Consider the following 15,765-nt stretch of genomic DNA (forward strand, 5'->3'; position numbering starts at 1 on the left):
TTTTGAGACCTTCCAAAGTGCTAAGCATAGTCCCATAAATTATCTCATTTAATTTCAAAGAGCATTTTGGAAATATGAGTGTATTTAAAAACACAGGACAGTCAGAATGAACAAGAATTATGATAATATAGGAAGAAAATCTATTTTCATGCATTCATTTGCTGGAGGAGGACTGTTTTCTACAAAAGGAGAAAAACATGAAAGAGTTCACAGGATATTTATAAGATAAGGATAAGGTTAAGTCTCTTAAAAGACTTCTAAGGAAAGGTGTTTCTGTCCTATTTGAGAGAAGAATTAAATAAACTGGCTTTCCTGGTGGCTCAGACGATAAAGAATTTGCCTGCAGTGTGGGAGACCTGAGTGCGATCCCTGAGTTGGGAAGATCCCCTGGAGAAGGGAGCAGCTACCCACTTTAGAATTTTGGCCTGGGGAACTCCATGGACAGAGGAGCCTGGCAGGCTACAGTACATGGGATTGCAAAGAGTCAGACATGACTGCATGACTTTCACTTTAAATAAATGGGAATATGAGAACTAGCTCCACAGTCTGATGATGAGAAAGGCCTCAGGTTGTTACTTTTGTTAATGGGTTGTATGGGCTTCTTATATATTTTGGAGATAAACCTCTTATCAGATATATAGTTTGCAAATATTTTCTCCCATTCTTAGGCTGCTTTTCACTGTGTTGATTGTTCCTGTGCAGAAGCTTTTTAGTTTTATGTAGTCTCATTTGTCCATTTTGGGTTTTGTTGCCTATGCTTTTGGTGTCACTCCATAAAATCATTGCCAAGAATAATGTCATGAAACTTTTCTGCTATGTTTAAGTCTAAGTGTCTTGCAGTTTTAGATTTTTACCGTTAAGTCTTTAATGCATTAGACAACCAACAAGCATTGCTGAGGATGTAGAGAAATTGGAACCTTGCAAACTTACTGGTGAGAATCCAAAATGGTGCGATCATTACACAAAACAGTATAGCTTCTCAAAAAAATTAAAAACAAAAAACAGAACTATCATTTAATCCAGGAATCCCACTTCCAGCTATGTGTCCCAAAGAATTAAAATCAAGGTCTAGAAGAAATAATAACACTCATTTTCATTGTACCCTTATTTAAAATAGCTAAGATATAGAAATTTAGAAATTTGTTTGTAGTGATGCTTCCTAAGGGCCACTTGACTTCACATTCCAGGATGTCTGGCACTAGGGGAGTCAAGTGGCCCTTGCCACCTCTTCTAAAGATCATCTTCTTCTGTTAGGTCCATACCATGTCTGTCCTTTATTGTGCCCATCTTTGCATGAAATGTTCCCTTGGTATCTCTAATTTTCTTGAAGAGATCTCCAGTCTTTCCCACTCTATAGTTTTCCTCTATTTCTTTGCATTGATCACTGAGAAAGGCTTTCTTATCTCTCCTTGCTATTCTTTGGAACTCTGCATTCAAATAGGTGTATCTTTCCTTTCCTCCTTTGCCTTTTGCTTCTTTTTTTTTTTTTTTTTTCCTCAGCTATTTGTAAGGCCTCCTCAGATAACTATTTTGCCTTTTTGCATTTCTTTTTTTTGGGAGGTGGTCTTGATCACTGCCTCCTGTACAATGTCACGAACCTCCATCCATCGTTCTTCAGGCACTCTGTCTATGACCAACCTAGACAGCATACTAAAAAGCAGAGACAGCTATAGCTTTTCCAGTAGTCATGTATGGATGTGAGAGTTGGACTATAAAGAAAGCTGAGCACCAAAGAATTGATGCTTTTGATCTGTTGTGTTGGAGAAGACTCTTGAGAGTCCCTTGGACTGCAAGGAGATCCAACCAGTCAATCCTAAAGGAAATTGATCCTGAATATTCATTGGAAGGACTGATGCTGAAGCTGAAACTTCAATACTCTGGCCACCAGATATGAAGAAGTGACTCATCGGGAAAGACCCTGATGCTGGGAAAGATTAAAAGCAGGAGGAGAAGGGACAACAGAGGATGAGATGGTTGGATGGCATCACCGACTCGATGGACATGAATGTGAGTAAGCTCTGGAAGCTGGTGATGGACAGGGAGGCCTGGAGTGCTGTAGTCCATGGGGTCACAAAGAGTCAGACACGACTGAATTACTGAGCTGAACTGAACATGTGGAAACTACAAAAACATCCATTGACAGATGAATGGATGAAAAAATTATGGTTTATAAATACAATATAATATTATTCAGCCTCTCTGAAAAGTAGAGGGCTTCACCGGCAGCTCAGCTGGTAAAGAAACTGCCTGCCAATGCAAGTGACACAAGAGACACGAATTCGATCCCTGGGTCAGGAAGATCTATGGAGAAGGAAATAGCAACCCTCTCCAGTATTCTTGCCCGAAGAATTCCATGGACATTGGAGCCTGGGGGACCACAGTCCATGGGGTTGCAAAGAGTTGGACATGACTAAGTGCACACACATACAAAAAGTAAAGATTCTATAATACATACAACAACATGGATGGATTTCGAGGACATCACACTGAGTGAAATAAAGAAGACACAAAGACAAATACTACGTGATTACACTTATACGAAATAACTAAAATAGCCAACTTAATAAGACCAAAGACTGGAATGGTGGTCACCAGGGCTTGGGGAGGAGCAAGAAATGGGAGTCAGTAATCAATGGCATAAAGTTTCAACCAAGCTGGAGAAACAGCTATGGGGATCAACCACACAACACTACCCTTAGGCAACAATGTATTGTACCCTTTCTTATACTTTCTTAAGAGGGTAGATCTCATGTTGTGTTCTCAGGACAATCAATTTTCTACAAAGAAAGGTAAGTTTGATATTTTGTTCACAGTGGATGTTTTGTATGAACTTTGACTTTTTAAAACAGTACATTAAAATATTATTTATCTAGGTTTTAAAAACTGTCTATGGTTAGGAATAAGGTCATTTACCCTCTTTCTGCACAGAATACCCTAAGACTGCAGTTCAAAGGTTTTACAATAAGGCATGCACCAGTTGATAGCAGCCTGAGCCAATGGTATTTCTTTCATTAGAGCAATGAAAGGAGATCGAGTACCAGAGTCAAGGCAGCTGGGAGATGCTCAATGGACTAGGCAAATAGCCATCATAGGACTTGCACCAACCTGGATGTGAGCACCTGAGATGTATCTCAAGGTTTCTAATAAATAGCTTCTTTGTTATGGAGCTAGGGAGGGGCACAGAGCATCTCACAAAAATAATTATGCCAGTGGAGACAACAGAACCAAGAGTTTCTATATAAAGAAATAATATCAAAAGATTGCTATTTTTCTAAAATTGCATTGCAAGTTAGTGGGAAAGCCAATACTTAAAGGAGATTTGCATAGCTCCAAGCCCAGTGTTCTGTAACTATACCACAGCTGTATGCAAACATATTCAGACATTAAAAAATGTGCTGTTTCAACAAACTTTAAAAATTACTTCTCCAGCAAAACTGACAATAAATGTTTAGAGTAAAAAATAGATATCTCAGTATTTTTAATTTAAAAATTACTTACTTATAGACTACTGTCTATTATGTACTAGACTATAGTTATTTTGGTTATGCTTTAGCAAAAGTTTTTTTTATCCCCAAGAAGTTTACATTTCAGTGATGAAAAAATGTGGTAAAAGGAAAATTATATAGGGAGTATATACCTGAATATGAATACATACCCAGCATTAGAGGACCAGATAAAACAAACAATGAATCCAAGCCTGGTGGATCAAAACCAAATGGAAACTGGGGAGAAATGAAAGATTATAGGTAGAAATTTTCAAAAGGTGAGAAGAGGAAGGAAATACTGTCTAAGGAAAACATCAAGTAGTTTACTCTGCTTAGGACTCAGAATTTCAGGGAAAGGGTAATAACTACTGGGGAAATGTTGCAATGGAAAATTTACTAAAGATAAGATGGGGCAAGATCATGAAAGGCCTGGTATACCATTTATGGAAAATGGAAAGTAACTGCAGATTTTCAAATAAGAAAATGAAACAGATAAAAGTTTATAGAACAAATCTTTGTAGACTCTACATTGATTTGTAATGCTGATACATTTTTCTTCATCTTTTCATTTCTTTTGTGGTTGAGAAATTAAGATAGTAAACCTCACCTTAGCAAATAAGGGGTAGGTATCCAAAAACTGTAATAAAATGCAGCTCAACTTATAAAGAAGTAAATGAAATGGGTGCATTCAAAAGCTCTCTTGTGACAACTACAATTTAATATCTGCAGATGATAATAACTGACTCTAACTTAAGTATCAATGAGGATGATTTTGTGTGTCATTCTTGGTTATAATTTTTAGAACATGGCAGTAATTCCAGGAATCTCCCCTTAATGTAGTAATGTAAAATCAGTTCAATCCTGGGTTACACAGGCAGCAGGAATATATATTTCTGGAATATATTTTGAAAAATATATAAGACTCCATCCACCTCCCCATTTCCCAAGTCAGACACTTGTCCCAAGATCTCTCTATCTTCCTGAGAGGAGGGGAAAAAAAATTTACCAAGCTCCAATTAGATCTAAATTTGCATTATTCCAGCACATATTGCCATGATGCTCTACTTCTGAGAGTTCTACTGTATCATCTTATACTATCAATGTGACTTTGGCTTCAAAAGAAATAATAGTGAGGACAGAATAATCACTAGAACATATTAAAAATTATTTTTTTAAAAAAACCATATTGGCTAGGTAAATAATGAGTAAATATGTTGCTTCTCTTTTTTTCATTATAAGAAAAAAAAGGGGGGGTTATCAGGATAACGAATCATTTAAAGCCCCTGGTTATTATTTTCTACTCTGGTGTCTTATAGTCATTTTACCATGGGCTTTTATGTGCATGAATAAACAAAAAGAGTCAGACCACACATATTTATCTGGATCTTTTCTATTAAATTGGTTTCCCACAATTTGGAGGTAAATCAGTTTTATATTGTGGCTCCTTTTCATCTGTCTTGATGATCAGGAGAAAATTGATAAGACTCAAAAAAGCAGTAGTAAAAAATTGATTACTTTCCTGCGTAAGAAGTGTTACAAAAATATACTGAAATATGAAAGCTCTTAATTCCAAAAGAACGACTCTACCAAAGGCAAAAACTAAGAAAAACTAAATCCAGCTACAGACTAAAGTATCTTGATAATCTACTAAATTCATTCATTCTTTCATTAAGACAAAATGCCACCTTGCCCTCCATTTTTCATTTTTGATTCCTAGAAAGTCAGCACTTTCATATCCAGCACCTGCACAAATTTAGAAGTGTTTCTCTTATACATTGTAACCAAAATAAATACAGTATGACTTCATAGTTCCCATATTCACTACTGTTTGTGCTGCAATCAATAGAGGTAAGGTTATTTCATGAAACGGACAGATGAAATAATAAACATACAATGCTAGTGCCCATTAATTTAACTCATATAAACACAAAATTCTACATAGTACAACTTTTAAAGCAACATTTGAAAATATTATTAGAGTAAGGTAATTTTTAAAATATATATATATAATTAAAACTAAATTAGGAAAACTAAATTAGCCTGATTAACACTCAATAACATTCAACTTCACTAGAAAAATTTCTACTGTCTAATTTAGTTTCTCTGTGAAGCTAGAGCTAAAAAGAGGTTCGTCAAATGTTTTATTTACTGGCCAATTTCTAGCCTCTGTACTCAGCCTTCACAGTAGCAAGCTGATGCTAATAAGCCATACATAAAGATCTCACTTATTAAAATACAAATTAGGCACCCCTTATGTTTATACATGTGTAAGTACAATTAATATTGCAGGCTTAGTTGGAAACAAAATTTCTTTAGTTAACCAACCATTGCAATGCAATCAAATGAGATTTCAGAAGCAACTGGAAAAGATGTGTTCAGTAGAAATAAAAGCAATTATTTAATGCGGAACAATTAATTTTCCAAGCTCCTTTTTCCTTCTCCCACCTGCCCTTAATAAAATAATTTGCCCAATCATACATGACATAAAAAACCCCCTTTAATGCCAGTAAGTTGTATGCAGACCTGAAAGGCAGCTGGTAGACACAGCTTATTTACAAATATTGGTTTGAACTTGTAATTGCATGACCACATAAATCTTAATCCATTTAGAGTATGCGCCTTTTGTTCCCTCAATTGTACATCCAACTGGGAACTGAGTGGAGCTGAGGGAGAGCGTGAATTTCAGGAGTCCTTTCTTGTTGCCAGCATTTTACTGCTTTGCCTTTTGTTCTTGCTGTTCCTGAGATTTCTCTACACTACAGACAACAGAATGTTAATCAACATTTTGCCTAAGTAATGCTAATGAAACCACCCTACTTATACTGGAGGGAAGAATTGGCATATTATATTTCTTTTTGAAATGTTAATGTACCTTTTAGTAAATTATTTCTGCCTTCTAAATCATCCTAGTGTTAAATTATTAAAGGATGGCATTAGAGAAGTATTGCCCTGATGCAAATAGTTAAATCTCTTAAAAGATAAAAGGCTTATAAAGTTTAAAAAAGGATCTTCTGGAGTATGGAAGCATTTAACTTCAAATTAAACATTTTTAAATGTTTGGTTAAGAAATTGATAAAATTTGCAGTTGTTCTGTCTGTGCTCACAAAATAAAGGGAGATTCAATGTTGATTTCTAACTTCCAACCACTCATGAAAGTGAACTTGATTTTTTTCACAGTTTTGAAGGATTTGTTTAACCTTGGTTTATGTAAATGAATTGTCGCATCATCTATTTTACCAGAGAAGAAAACAAACAAAAAGGAAGAAAAGGATCTCTTATATTTGCAATATTCACTTATTTGAATCCAAAGGCAATCTTTATTCAGGTTCTATTCTTCAAATATAAGATCACTATTGCCTCAACAATCCCTCACCTGTGTTATTTCAAAGGGAAGGGCTACTGTAAAGACTTCATGGAAAATATCAATTCTCAACAGGCAAATTGTGACAGATGTGTACTGTGAACACCATTTATAGTTCATCAAGAAGGGTACTCAGGAAATGAGTTGACAGTGCTCTAAAGTGTCCTAATTTGTTTTCCCTTTAATGGTCTCTTTTAACGTCAATTAATGTTCGTAGATCTTGAATAAATTGTGAAGTAACTTAGGGGAAAATTTAGAACTGAATTTGTTCAAAATTCTCCCACACAGTGATGACTATTTGCTAAGAACTCCTAACATCTACTGGGCAAATCATTTACTTTCTATTTAACTACAGAAGATCTAGCAATGGCTTTACTGTCATTGTGGAACTGATTTGTTCTCTTGCATGACTCTTCCTAGCCATACTCCTGTACGGATACAGGCACTGAGAGAGTAGATTTTAAAAAGCTATATTTCAAGGTAAATTTTTACACATTTGGTATCTGAAAAGTATAAATATTGCTTAAAATTGTTCATGTATCATAATTTGATTGTCTTCTTTTTTTTTCCTTCTCAGCTATACATAAATGGTAAAGTGCAATACAATAGATGATGGTTTAGAGTAAATAAAAGAGTAATGGCTAGCACACATTTAAGAGTTTTCATGTCATCTACAATAGTCACCCATTATTTCTATAAGGAAAAATAAATCATTGCCATAATGTTAACTTAGTGTTAATGAGTCAACATATCTTGGAAAAGAAACTTTATATACTACATTCCTACTTGTAAAGTTATTTTTATACAGCATTTCTTCCTAGAAATTTTGAAAAGACACATCACTAATAAATGACTGAAATATTACCAAATTCCTTTACTGCAAGAGAAGCTTTTGAGAAGACCAGTCTAATCTATATACTGTGCAATCGGATTTGAATGAACTTAAAATTTTTAGATTCTCAGAATTACTCATGATTAAAACTAAAACAGCACCAACTTACTAAATCAAAACTAGGCAGACTACAAGGTCTAACTTCACAACTATTATGCTTTTACTATGCCATTTCTAAGAGAGTAGGAAAAATAAATTGCATTAATTATCAGTTCATCTAAAGAATATTTGGCTATTTTTGGCTTATACACCAAACAAATGCAAGTTTACTTTCCTTTTATGTAACAGCAACAAACTGCATTGTAAAATCTTCACTGGATGAGTTTAAAATTTCTCCTCTATATTGAAAAAGATTGTGTTTTAACTTAGTCACTGATTTTTTTCTTTATGTATATTTAATGGATACCAAATTGACCTATGCACCTATAATAAACAATTGTGGATTAAGCCAGTATCTACATGATACCAATAAATCAAGCAATAAGATCAATCCAAATGAAAGAATTGAACTGACAGTAATCAGAGCCTCAACTGAATAGACTGGGAATTTCCTTAAGAAATATAAATTGGTATAAAAGAGAGCAAAAGTAAATAATATCAGAGTTAATAAACATGAAAGACTATTTAACTATTACCCTATAAGCAAATGAAGTACCATTTACTACATTTTCCTTTGATATACAGTATAATCACAGAAACACAACGTAAAAGTGCTAATTTCTAAACCTGAAACCTCAATTCCTAAACACTAAACAAGTTTAGCGCTGTATTGAAGCACAACTTTCGTACCTTGAAATTTGAGATTTTTGTTTTTCAAAACATTCAAAGACAATTGAACAGTATAGTCAAGCTGTCATTCTTACTTTAATCATATTAGAGTAAGATACTTTAAATGTGGAGAGGACACAGTTAACCTTCCCCAAATGAGTTGTCTGGAACTGTTCTTTAATCAGAAACTAAAGAGATATTCACTATAAATGAAACAACTCAAATATGTAACAGAAGTCTTTTAACTATTGAGGTCACTTCTCAAGGACATAAGAAGATAAGACATAGCTAGAGATGGGAGGAAGGGAGGGAAGAAGGGAGAGAGAGAAGGAAGAAAGGAGAGTGGGAAGGAGGAAGGGTGGGAGAGAGGGAGGCAAAAAAGGAAGGGAATGCCTCACAAGAATTTCTGAGATTTGTATAATTCACCCCAATGACTCTTGAAGCACAAAACTAGTTTATCAAAAAAACTCGGACAAAAGTTAGTATCATCTGATATTTGTAAAAGCAAGCCAGAGCAGACAAACAATAAGGTCTAGCTAATGTGGAACAAATTAAAGAAATCTTGATACATTTATTCTAACTTCAATTGTATTGCCCACCAAAGTGATTACATTATACATGTCACTTCTTAGAAAATGCCACTTGTTTTTCAAGTACTACATTTTCATAATACATACAAAGATTATACAAATACTACAGTTTAATGTTATTTTTCTGTTATTAATTTTATAAATACCTTGGAGTATCGGAGAATATTTGAAGGTACTTTTTTAAATGAAGTATAGAGAACTGTTTTTTTCGTCCCAAAGTCCATCACTAAAAACATATTTTAAATGCAAGCTTTTAGTTACCCAAACACAAGACATTGATGTACATATTAATTCAAGTAGTTAAAAAGGGTGCTTACTGCGAAGTCCTCTCTCCACTGGTGGGCTGCTTGAACCTTCTCTGCTTCCAAAGCTAGACGCTGCAAAGGAAACAAGATTCTTAGAATTCAAACGACCACATGATTATATAATTGTTATATAATGCTTGGGTTTTCAAATCGATTATTAAGACATAAAAGAGACGTTCCTTATTTGTGATTCCTAAATTGTAAATTATTTAATAACCTAATTTACTAAAGTTGATATATATATATTTGCTCTTCAGTAATGTAAATAGCATAGTACTCTTGAATACCTTTAAGTTCACTACCTCTGCCTCTGCAGTAGTGTGGCGCTAACAATCAATGCTTATCTATTAACGCCTAACAATTATTTAAGAGAAAAGTTTTGATCACTACAGTCTATTAATCTTGGTAAAATCTTGCTTTTAATGAATATCTTTATAACATATATTGGAAAGAAATGACATTAGGAAATCAATAAATATGGGCTAAATTCTGTACACGCACCTTCTTAACAGCATTTTTGGCTTTTTTTTTTAACCAAAAAAGATTAAATTGTAATAATTTTCTCCTTGCTAAAATACATTCTTGAGAGTTTATTCAGATACCTGTGAGGAGCAAACTATCAATCCACACACTCAAAAATGGCTTCATTTCCCTTTCATTCTTGTACTCCAGAGTCATTAGAGAATTCTAGCCTGACTTATTTACCTTTAGCACTTTTAAAAGGTTATTTCATTAGGTTTAGTTGGAGATGAAATACCTATTGTCAGCCTGCTAATGATTTTTTGCAGATAATTTTTTTTCCTTCTCTAATAGTTTTTATATTTTCTCTTTGTATTTCCCACTGATGCTATCATGTTCTCCATTGGGTTAGTTTCACAAAGACAGTAACACTTAGTGATTAAGAACAGATTAATAAAAATAAATGGGAAAAAAAAAAAAGAACAGATTCAACCAACTGGACGGCTTGGTTTTAAATACTAACCCTGCTGCACACTAGCTGTGCAAACTTGGGAAAAGTTAAGTTTCCCCTCCTATCTTCTAATGGGAATAGTGTCAAAATCTACCTCACTGATTGCTGAAAGAATTAAATACTATACTATATAAACTGCTTAGTGGATTTTTTACCAACCGAGCTATCAGGAAAACCACTGAATCACTTTAAAGGGAAAATTCCCCAGCGTGCTTAAATGACAGTGGTTCCGGTTTATCAACTACTAGGCAGCCATGTAACTCAAGAGAATCTAACGAGTGTTAGAAATTGTACCAGCGAGAGTAACCCAAAAAGGTTCTTTTTACCTAACAAAGCCAAAATCCTGAACAGAGCAAAATCATGGGAAAAGTGCATTCATTTCAGTCACACCGCATCACATTTAGAAACTCACATACAGTATAAAAATGTTGCTAAAAAATGAATAAAATGGTAAAAGAAATGGAATTGAAAGCACTTTCTAAGAAAACTTTATTTGGAAAGATAGAAAAAAAGAAATGACAGAATAAGGGGAAAAAAATGCATATACTTTAGAAAATTCAGAATGTATGTCTTCCCCCATTTTTAACAATCCATATAAGAACTAAATTACTCATACAAATGGGGCCAATAATAAACTTAAGTTTTTTGTGAATTTAAACAAAATACTGGATAGAATATAAATAAGTTATATAATTTTTAGGTTAAGAAATATTAGAATTCTAATATTTCTTGAGAGGGATATTAAGATTTCTCCTTGCAAGACACGCAGAAGGAGGCTGCCAATCCAACAAAACACACTGGGGGACTTTCACCCACAGGGCCATGCACGGTTTTCAAGGCACCAGGTCTCACCAGGTCTCAACTCACCAGGTCTGTACTCTGATCTGACTCAGAATCACATGGTTCATAATGTGAACTTAATCCACGTTTAATAAGCCACAGTGATAGTAATCATCAGCTAATTATTTCTAGAAAAAAACTAAACAGGGATGAACAACAGTCACAAACTATAAGACGATTCTCTTTAGAAGGCGGAGAGTCCAAGTAATCTTTCTTATACATATATACATATGAGGATTTTATATATATAATATAAATACACTAATTTTATGAAGTAAATGCCATTTATTGCAAGATTATGAAATAGCTTTAGAAGCCTAAAGACCTGTATTTTTCTAGAAGCAAAAAAGTATTTTAAAATGTTAGTTGGGAGCTGAAAATTTGCTGAATTTTATATCCCCAGCTTGGAAATCAAGAGATACATATTATGAAAATGCACTACTATTATCTTCTTTTTTCACAAAGAAATTAATAAAATAATTTTTTTACCTAGCATTTTACATGAGGAAGCAAAATACAGAACTTTAGCTACTTAGCCTGTCTTGGGAATCGAAACAAATAGTTGCTGATGGTGCCCTTTCTTGTGGCAAAAAACCAGCTAGCCATGACTCAGAGAAAACAGACACGTCTTCTGGACACTGCAAGCCCCAAATGAGCTTTCATTCTGGTAAAGTGACATTTTATATTTTAGAGCCAATGATCTACCATTAAATGCCATGGGAAAATTGTGTTAAGACTGGTAAAATTCCTACCTAAAAAACTGTGAATGTTTGCTCAGTAGGAAATCTCTGTTTTCATAGTTGGCTATATATATAGACCCTGTAACAATAACTTGTTCAATCAAAGATCAAATTGCCAATATCCACTGGATTATCAAAAAAGCAAGAGAGTTCCAGAAATACATCTACTTCTACTTTATTGACTATGCCAAGGCTTTTGACTGTGTGGATCACAGTAAACAGTGGAATATTCTGCAAGAGATGGGAATACAAGACCACCTGACCTGCCTCCTGAGAAATCTGTATTCAGGTCAAGAAGCTACAGTTAGAACTGGACATTGAACAACAGATCGGGAAAGGAGTATTTCAAAGCTGCATATTGCCACCCTGCTTATTTAATGTATATGCAGAGTACATCATGAGACATGCTAGAATTAAACTAGAATCAAGATTGCCGGGAGAAATATCAATAACCTCAGATAGGCAGATGACACCACCCTTATGGCAGAAAGTGAAGAAGAACTAAAGAACCTCTTGATCAAACTGAAAGAAGAGAGTGAAAACATTGGCTTAAAACTCAACATTCAGAAAGCTAAGATCATGGCATCTGATGGTCCCATCACTTCATGGCAAGAAGATAGAGAAACAATGGAAACATGACAGACTTTATTTTTCTGGGCTCTAAAATCACTGCAGATGGTGATTGAAGCCATGAAATTAAAAGCCACTTGCTCCTTGGAAGGAAAGTTATAACCAATTTAGACAGCATATTAAAAAGCACAGACATTATTTGCCAACAAAGGTCCATCTACTCAAGGCTATGGTTTTTAAAGTAGTCATGTATGGATGTGAGAATTGGACTATAAAGAAAGTTGAGTGCAGAATAATTGATGCTTTTGAACTGTGGCATTGGAGAAGACTCTTGAGAGTCCCTTGGACTGCAAGGAGATCCAACCAGTCCATCCTAAAGGAAATCAGTCCTGAATATTCATTGGAAGGACTGATGCTGAAGCTGAATCTCCAGTACTTTGGCCACCTGAATGCGAAGAACTGACTCATTGGAAAAGACCCTGATGCTGGGAATTAATGAAGGCGGGAGGAGAAGGGGATGACAGATGATGAGATGATTGGATGGCATCACTGACTCAATGGACATGAGTATGAGTAAGCTCCGGGAGTTGGTGATGGACAGCTCCTGGCGTACTGCACTCCATTGGGTCACAAAGTCAGACATGACTGAGTGACTGAACTGAACTGAACAGTAACTTACTTCAGAAAAAGAAAATGTATCTCTTCTCATTTAATTTACAATACAATTTAGTACAGTATCAAACACTAAAACCAGATGAAGCGCCAAATAGAAGCAAAAAACCAAGATGGGCATAATTACCTACAAGAAAAAAACTGAAGATTCTGTCATATTAAGATAAGCCAGAAAATTTCATTAAATGGCTTTATTATAAGTAAAATAGCACATATGGATTTAAAAGTCCTTTGAGTATGGAATGATAAGTATATATACAATGTCACTAAAGTAGTAATAATATATACATCCCTACCTACCTATTGGTTTGAGCATGTAAAATAAAAAATCATTTTAAAGATATATTTTAAGAACAAGTTTAATAAAATGGACTTGAACCTAAGCCTTCCAACTCCAAAGTTTACTCTTCTTCCACAAGACCAATCTTTAGTTCCCATTAAACCTATCAAGTGTTAATATCACTTGGCATTCATAAAATATATGAAGACATAGTAGAATCAAAATTAAAAAAAAAAAAAAACCCAGGCAGAAAACTATTTAAGGTCAAGGAAAAAACCCCCAGTGCTTTTTAGAATTTGCTTAAGACTACAAGAAAAACAGCACAAAATGTCATATGTCAGTTTGGATACTATCTTTTACTTTGGTCTTGCCCTCAAATCCAGAGAGAATGTTGCTAATCAGGGAAAAAGCTTTTGATATGCAGTGATCTGCAAGGAAAAAAAGAAAAGAAAGAAACAGATAATGGGAGAGGTTTTATCAGATCAGAGAAAGAGCAGCTCCCTTGAAGGTCTATTCATTCTCAACCTTCACCTTTTTGTCATATCTTTATCTTTTCCACTAGCATTGCATTCTATCAAGTGATGTGCAAGTTTAATAAAAGCAGTATAATAGTGTAAGAAGAAATAATTCTATCACTGTCCTTAAAAATATCTAAAGATATTTTTTCTTGGGAATATTTTCCAAACCTGTAAAAACTTTACTTCCTAGACTAAATGCTAATTGCATATGAAAGATAAAGTTCTCTGAAACATTTAATTACAAAGAATTTTCCTTTGTTAGCTTTGAAAGGAAATCTTCAGGGATCATATAGTATTTCTGTTAGAATCCAATAATGTTGATACTCAATGTTAATAATATCAAGAACTGAAATAGCATTCAAAGAAATAACTAATTCAAAACTATTTCTTTGGTTAGTGTATCTCAAGATTTTTCTTTCTAATAAGGAAACATTAGTTCTTTTTACAATAGACAGTTCGATAAAAAATGTGAGTGTAATATAATCAATGTTCAAATGGTCAACAACCTATAAGAAGGAACAAATTGCTGTATTATGCCTCTGTTGACAAGTTTTCCCTATTTTCATCAAATGTTCTTAAGATACCTAAAGAATCAGGATAATCATTTGAATGATCTAAAAACATCTACTGAAAACAGCAAACAAGTAGAAGAACAGACGTGTGTGTTCTGAAGAAAAGTGTGAAGAAAGTGTACAGGTGCCACCCGTCACTCTGGAGAGTGAGTGCTGGTTGCTCAGTCATGTTTGACTCTCTGCGACCTCATGGACTGCAGTCCACCGAGTTCTCACCCGTGGGATTCTCCAGGCAATAATACTGGAGAATGGCTACTGGGTAGCCATTTCCTTCTCCAGGGGACCTTCCTGACCCAGGGATCACACCCGGTCTCCTGCATTACACGCAGATTCTTTACCAGGGAAGCCCTAGTGTTAAAATAAGTTAAATAATTAAACAGTTAAAACACTGTTAAAAGAAGCATGCACTTTGAATCAAACAGATCCAGTTTCCAATTCTGGTGCTGCTATTGACTAACTATGGAATCACAGGAAATGGACTTAACATTTATTCAGCATTTCACAACAGTATCTACTTTATATATTTTCTATTGATATTTCAGTATCTACCATATTATAAACTCAATAAAGCTTTACTTCCATTTGAATCTTACAAACACAACTACATAGGACAGAGTATGTTAGCACTGTAATCACTGATAACCACTTCAATGTGTACATATGTGAGTGAAATGAATGAAAACATCTTAATGGTCCCTAAGTTTTCACTGTATTTTGATCTGTAAAAAAGCTCTTATCTGTGGAACTACAGGGTGTACCAAAAGCAAACACAATTTAGAGAATATAGCAGTTTAACACAGTAGTCAGTAAAATGAGTTCTTCGGTTTTATTTCATTTTATCTTATAATAAATGAAACTAGAAACAAAAGCAGATCAGTATATGAACTCTATTTTTCCTTTCTAGTGTAAGATTTAAGGGAGTATCATATATGTAAAACATATAAATAAAAGTTACTGAAATCAAGCCAATCATTATTTATTCTTTTATTTGTGGCCCAGTGAAAATTATATCTTTTGGAACATGGCTTCTGGATCTTGTTGTATAGATTTCAGCCAGGATCTAACATATTCAGGAAATGCTTTTGAAATTAACTACAAAGCTTCAAGTCTAATATTCCAAGATGCAATTAGCTCCAAATAAATTGGCAGACTCTTGGAATATATAAGCCAGGGTAAAGGAGATGTCATCTGGTAAGAATAGC

At 34.4% G+C, this 15,765-nt stretch overlaps 1 protein-coding gene across 7 annotated transcripts in view; it reads right to left on the reverse strand.

The window, feature by feature from the left end:
• The window catches only part of CACNA2D1 (calcium voltage-gated channel auxiliary subunit alpha2delta 1), a 510,209-nt gene that overhangs the window by 222,368 nt on the left and 272,076 nt on the right, over positions 1-15,765 (reverse strand). For all 7 annotated transcript variants that reach the window (XM_020884065.2, XM_020884063.2, XM_020884064.2 and 4 more), the window contains exon 4: positions 9,414-9,473. In XM_020884065.2, the coding sequence (XP_020739724.1) occupies positions 9,414-9,473 (60 nt within the window). The remainder of the gene's footprint in view (positions 1-9,413; positions 9,474-15,765) is intronic.

This window comes from Odocoileus virginianus, chromosome 1 (genome assembly GCF_023699985.2).
Source record: "Odocoileus virginianus isolate 20LAN1187 ecotype Illinois chromosome 1, Ovbor_1.2, whole genome shotgun sequence".
Lineage (NCBI taxonomy): Eukaryota > Metazoa > Chordata > Mammalia > Artiodactyla > Cervidae > Odocoileus > Odocoileus virginianus.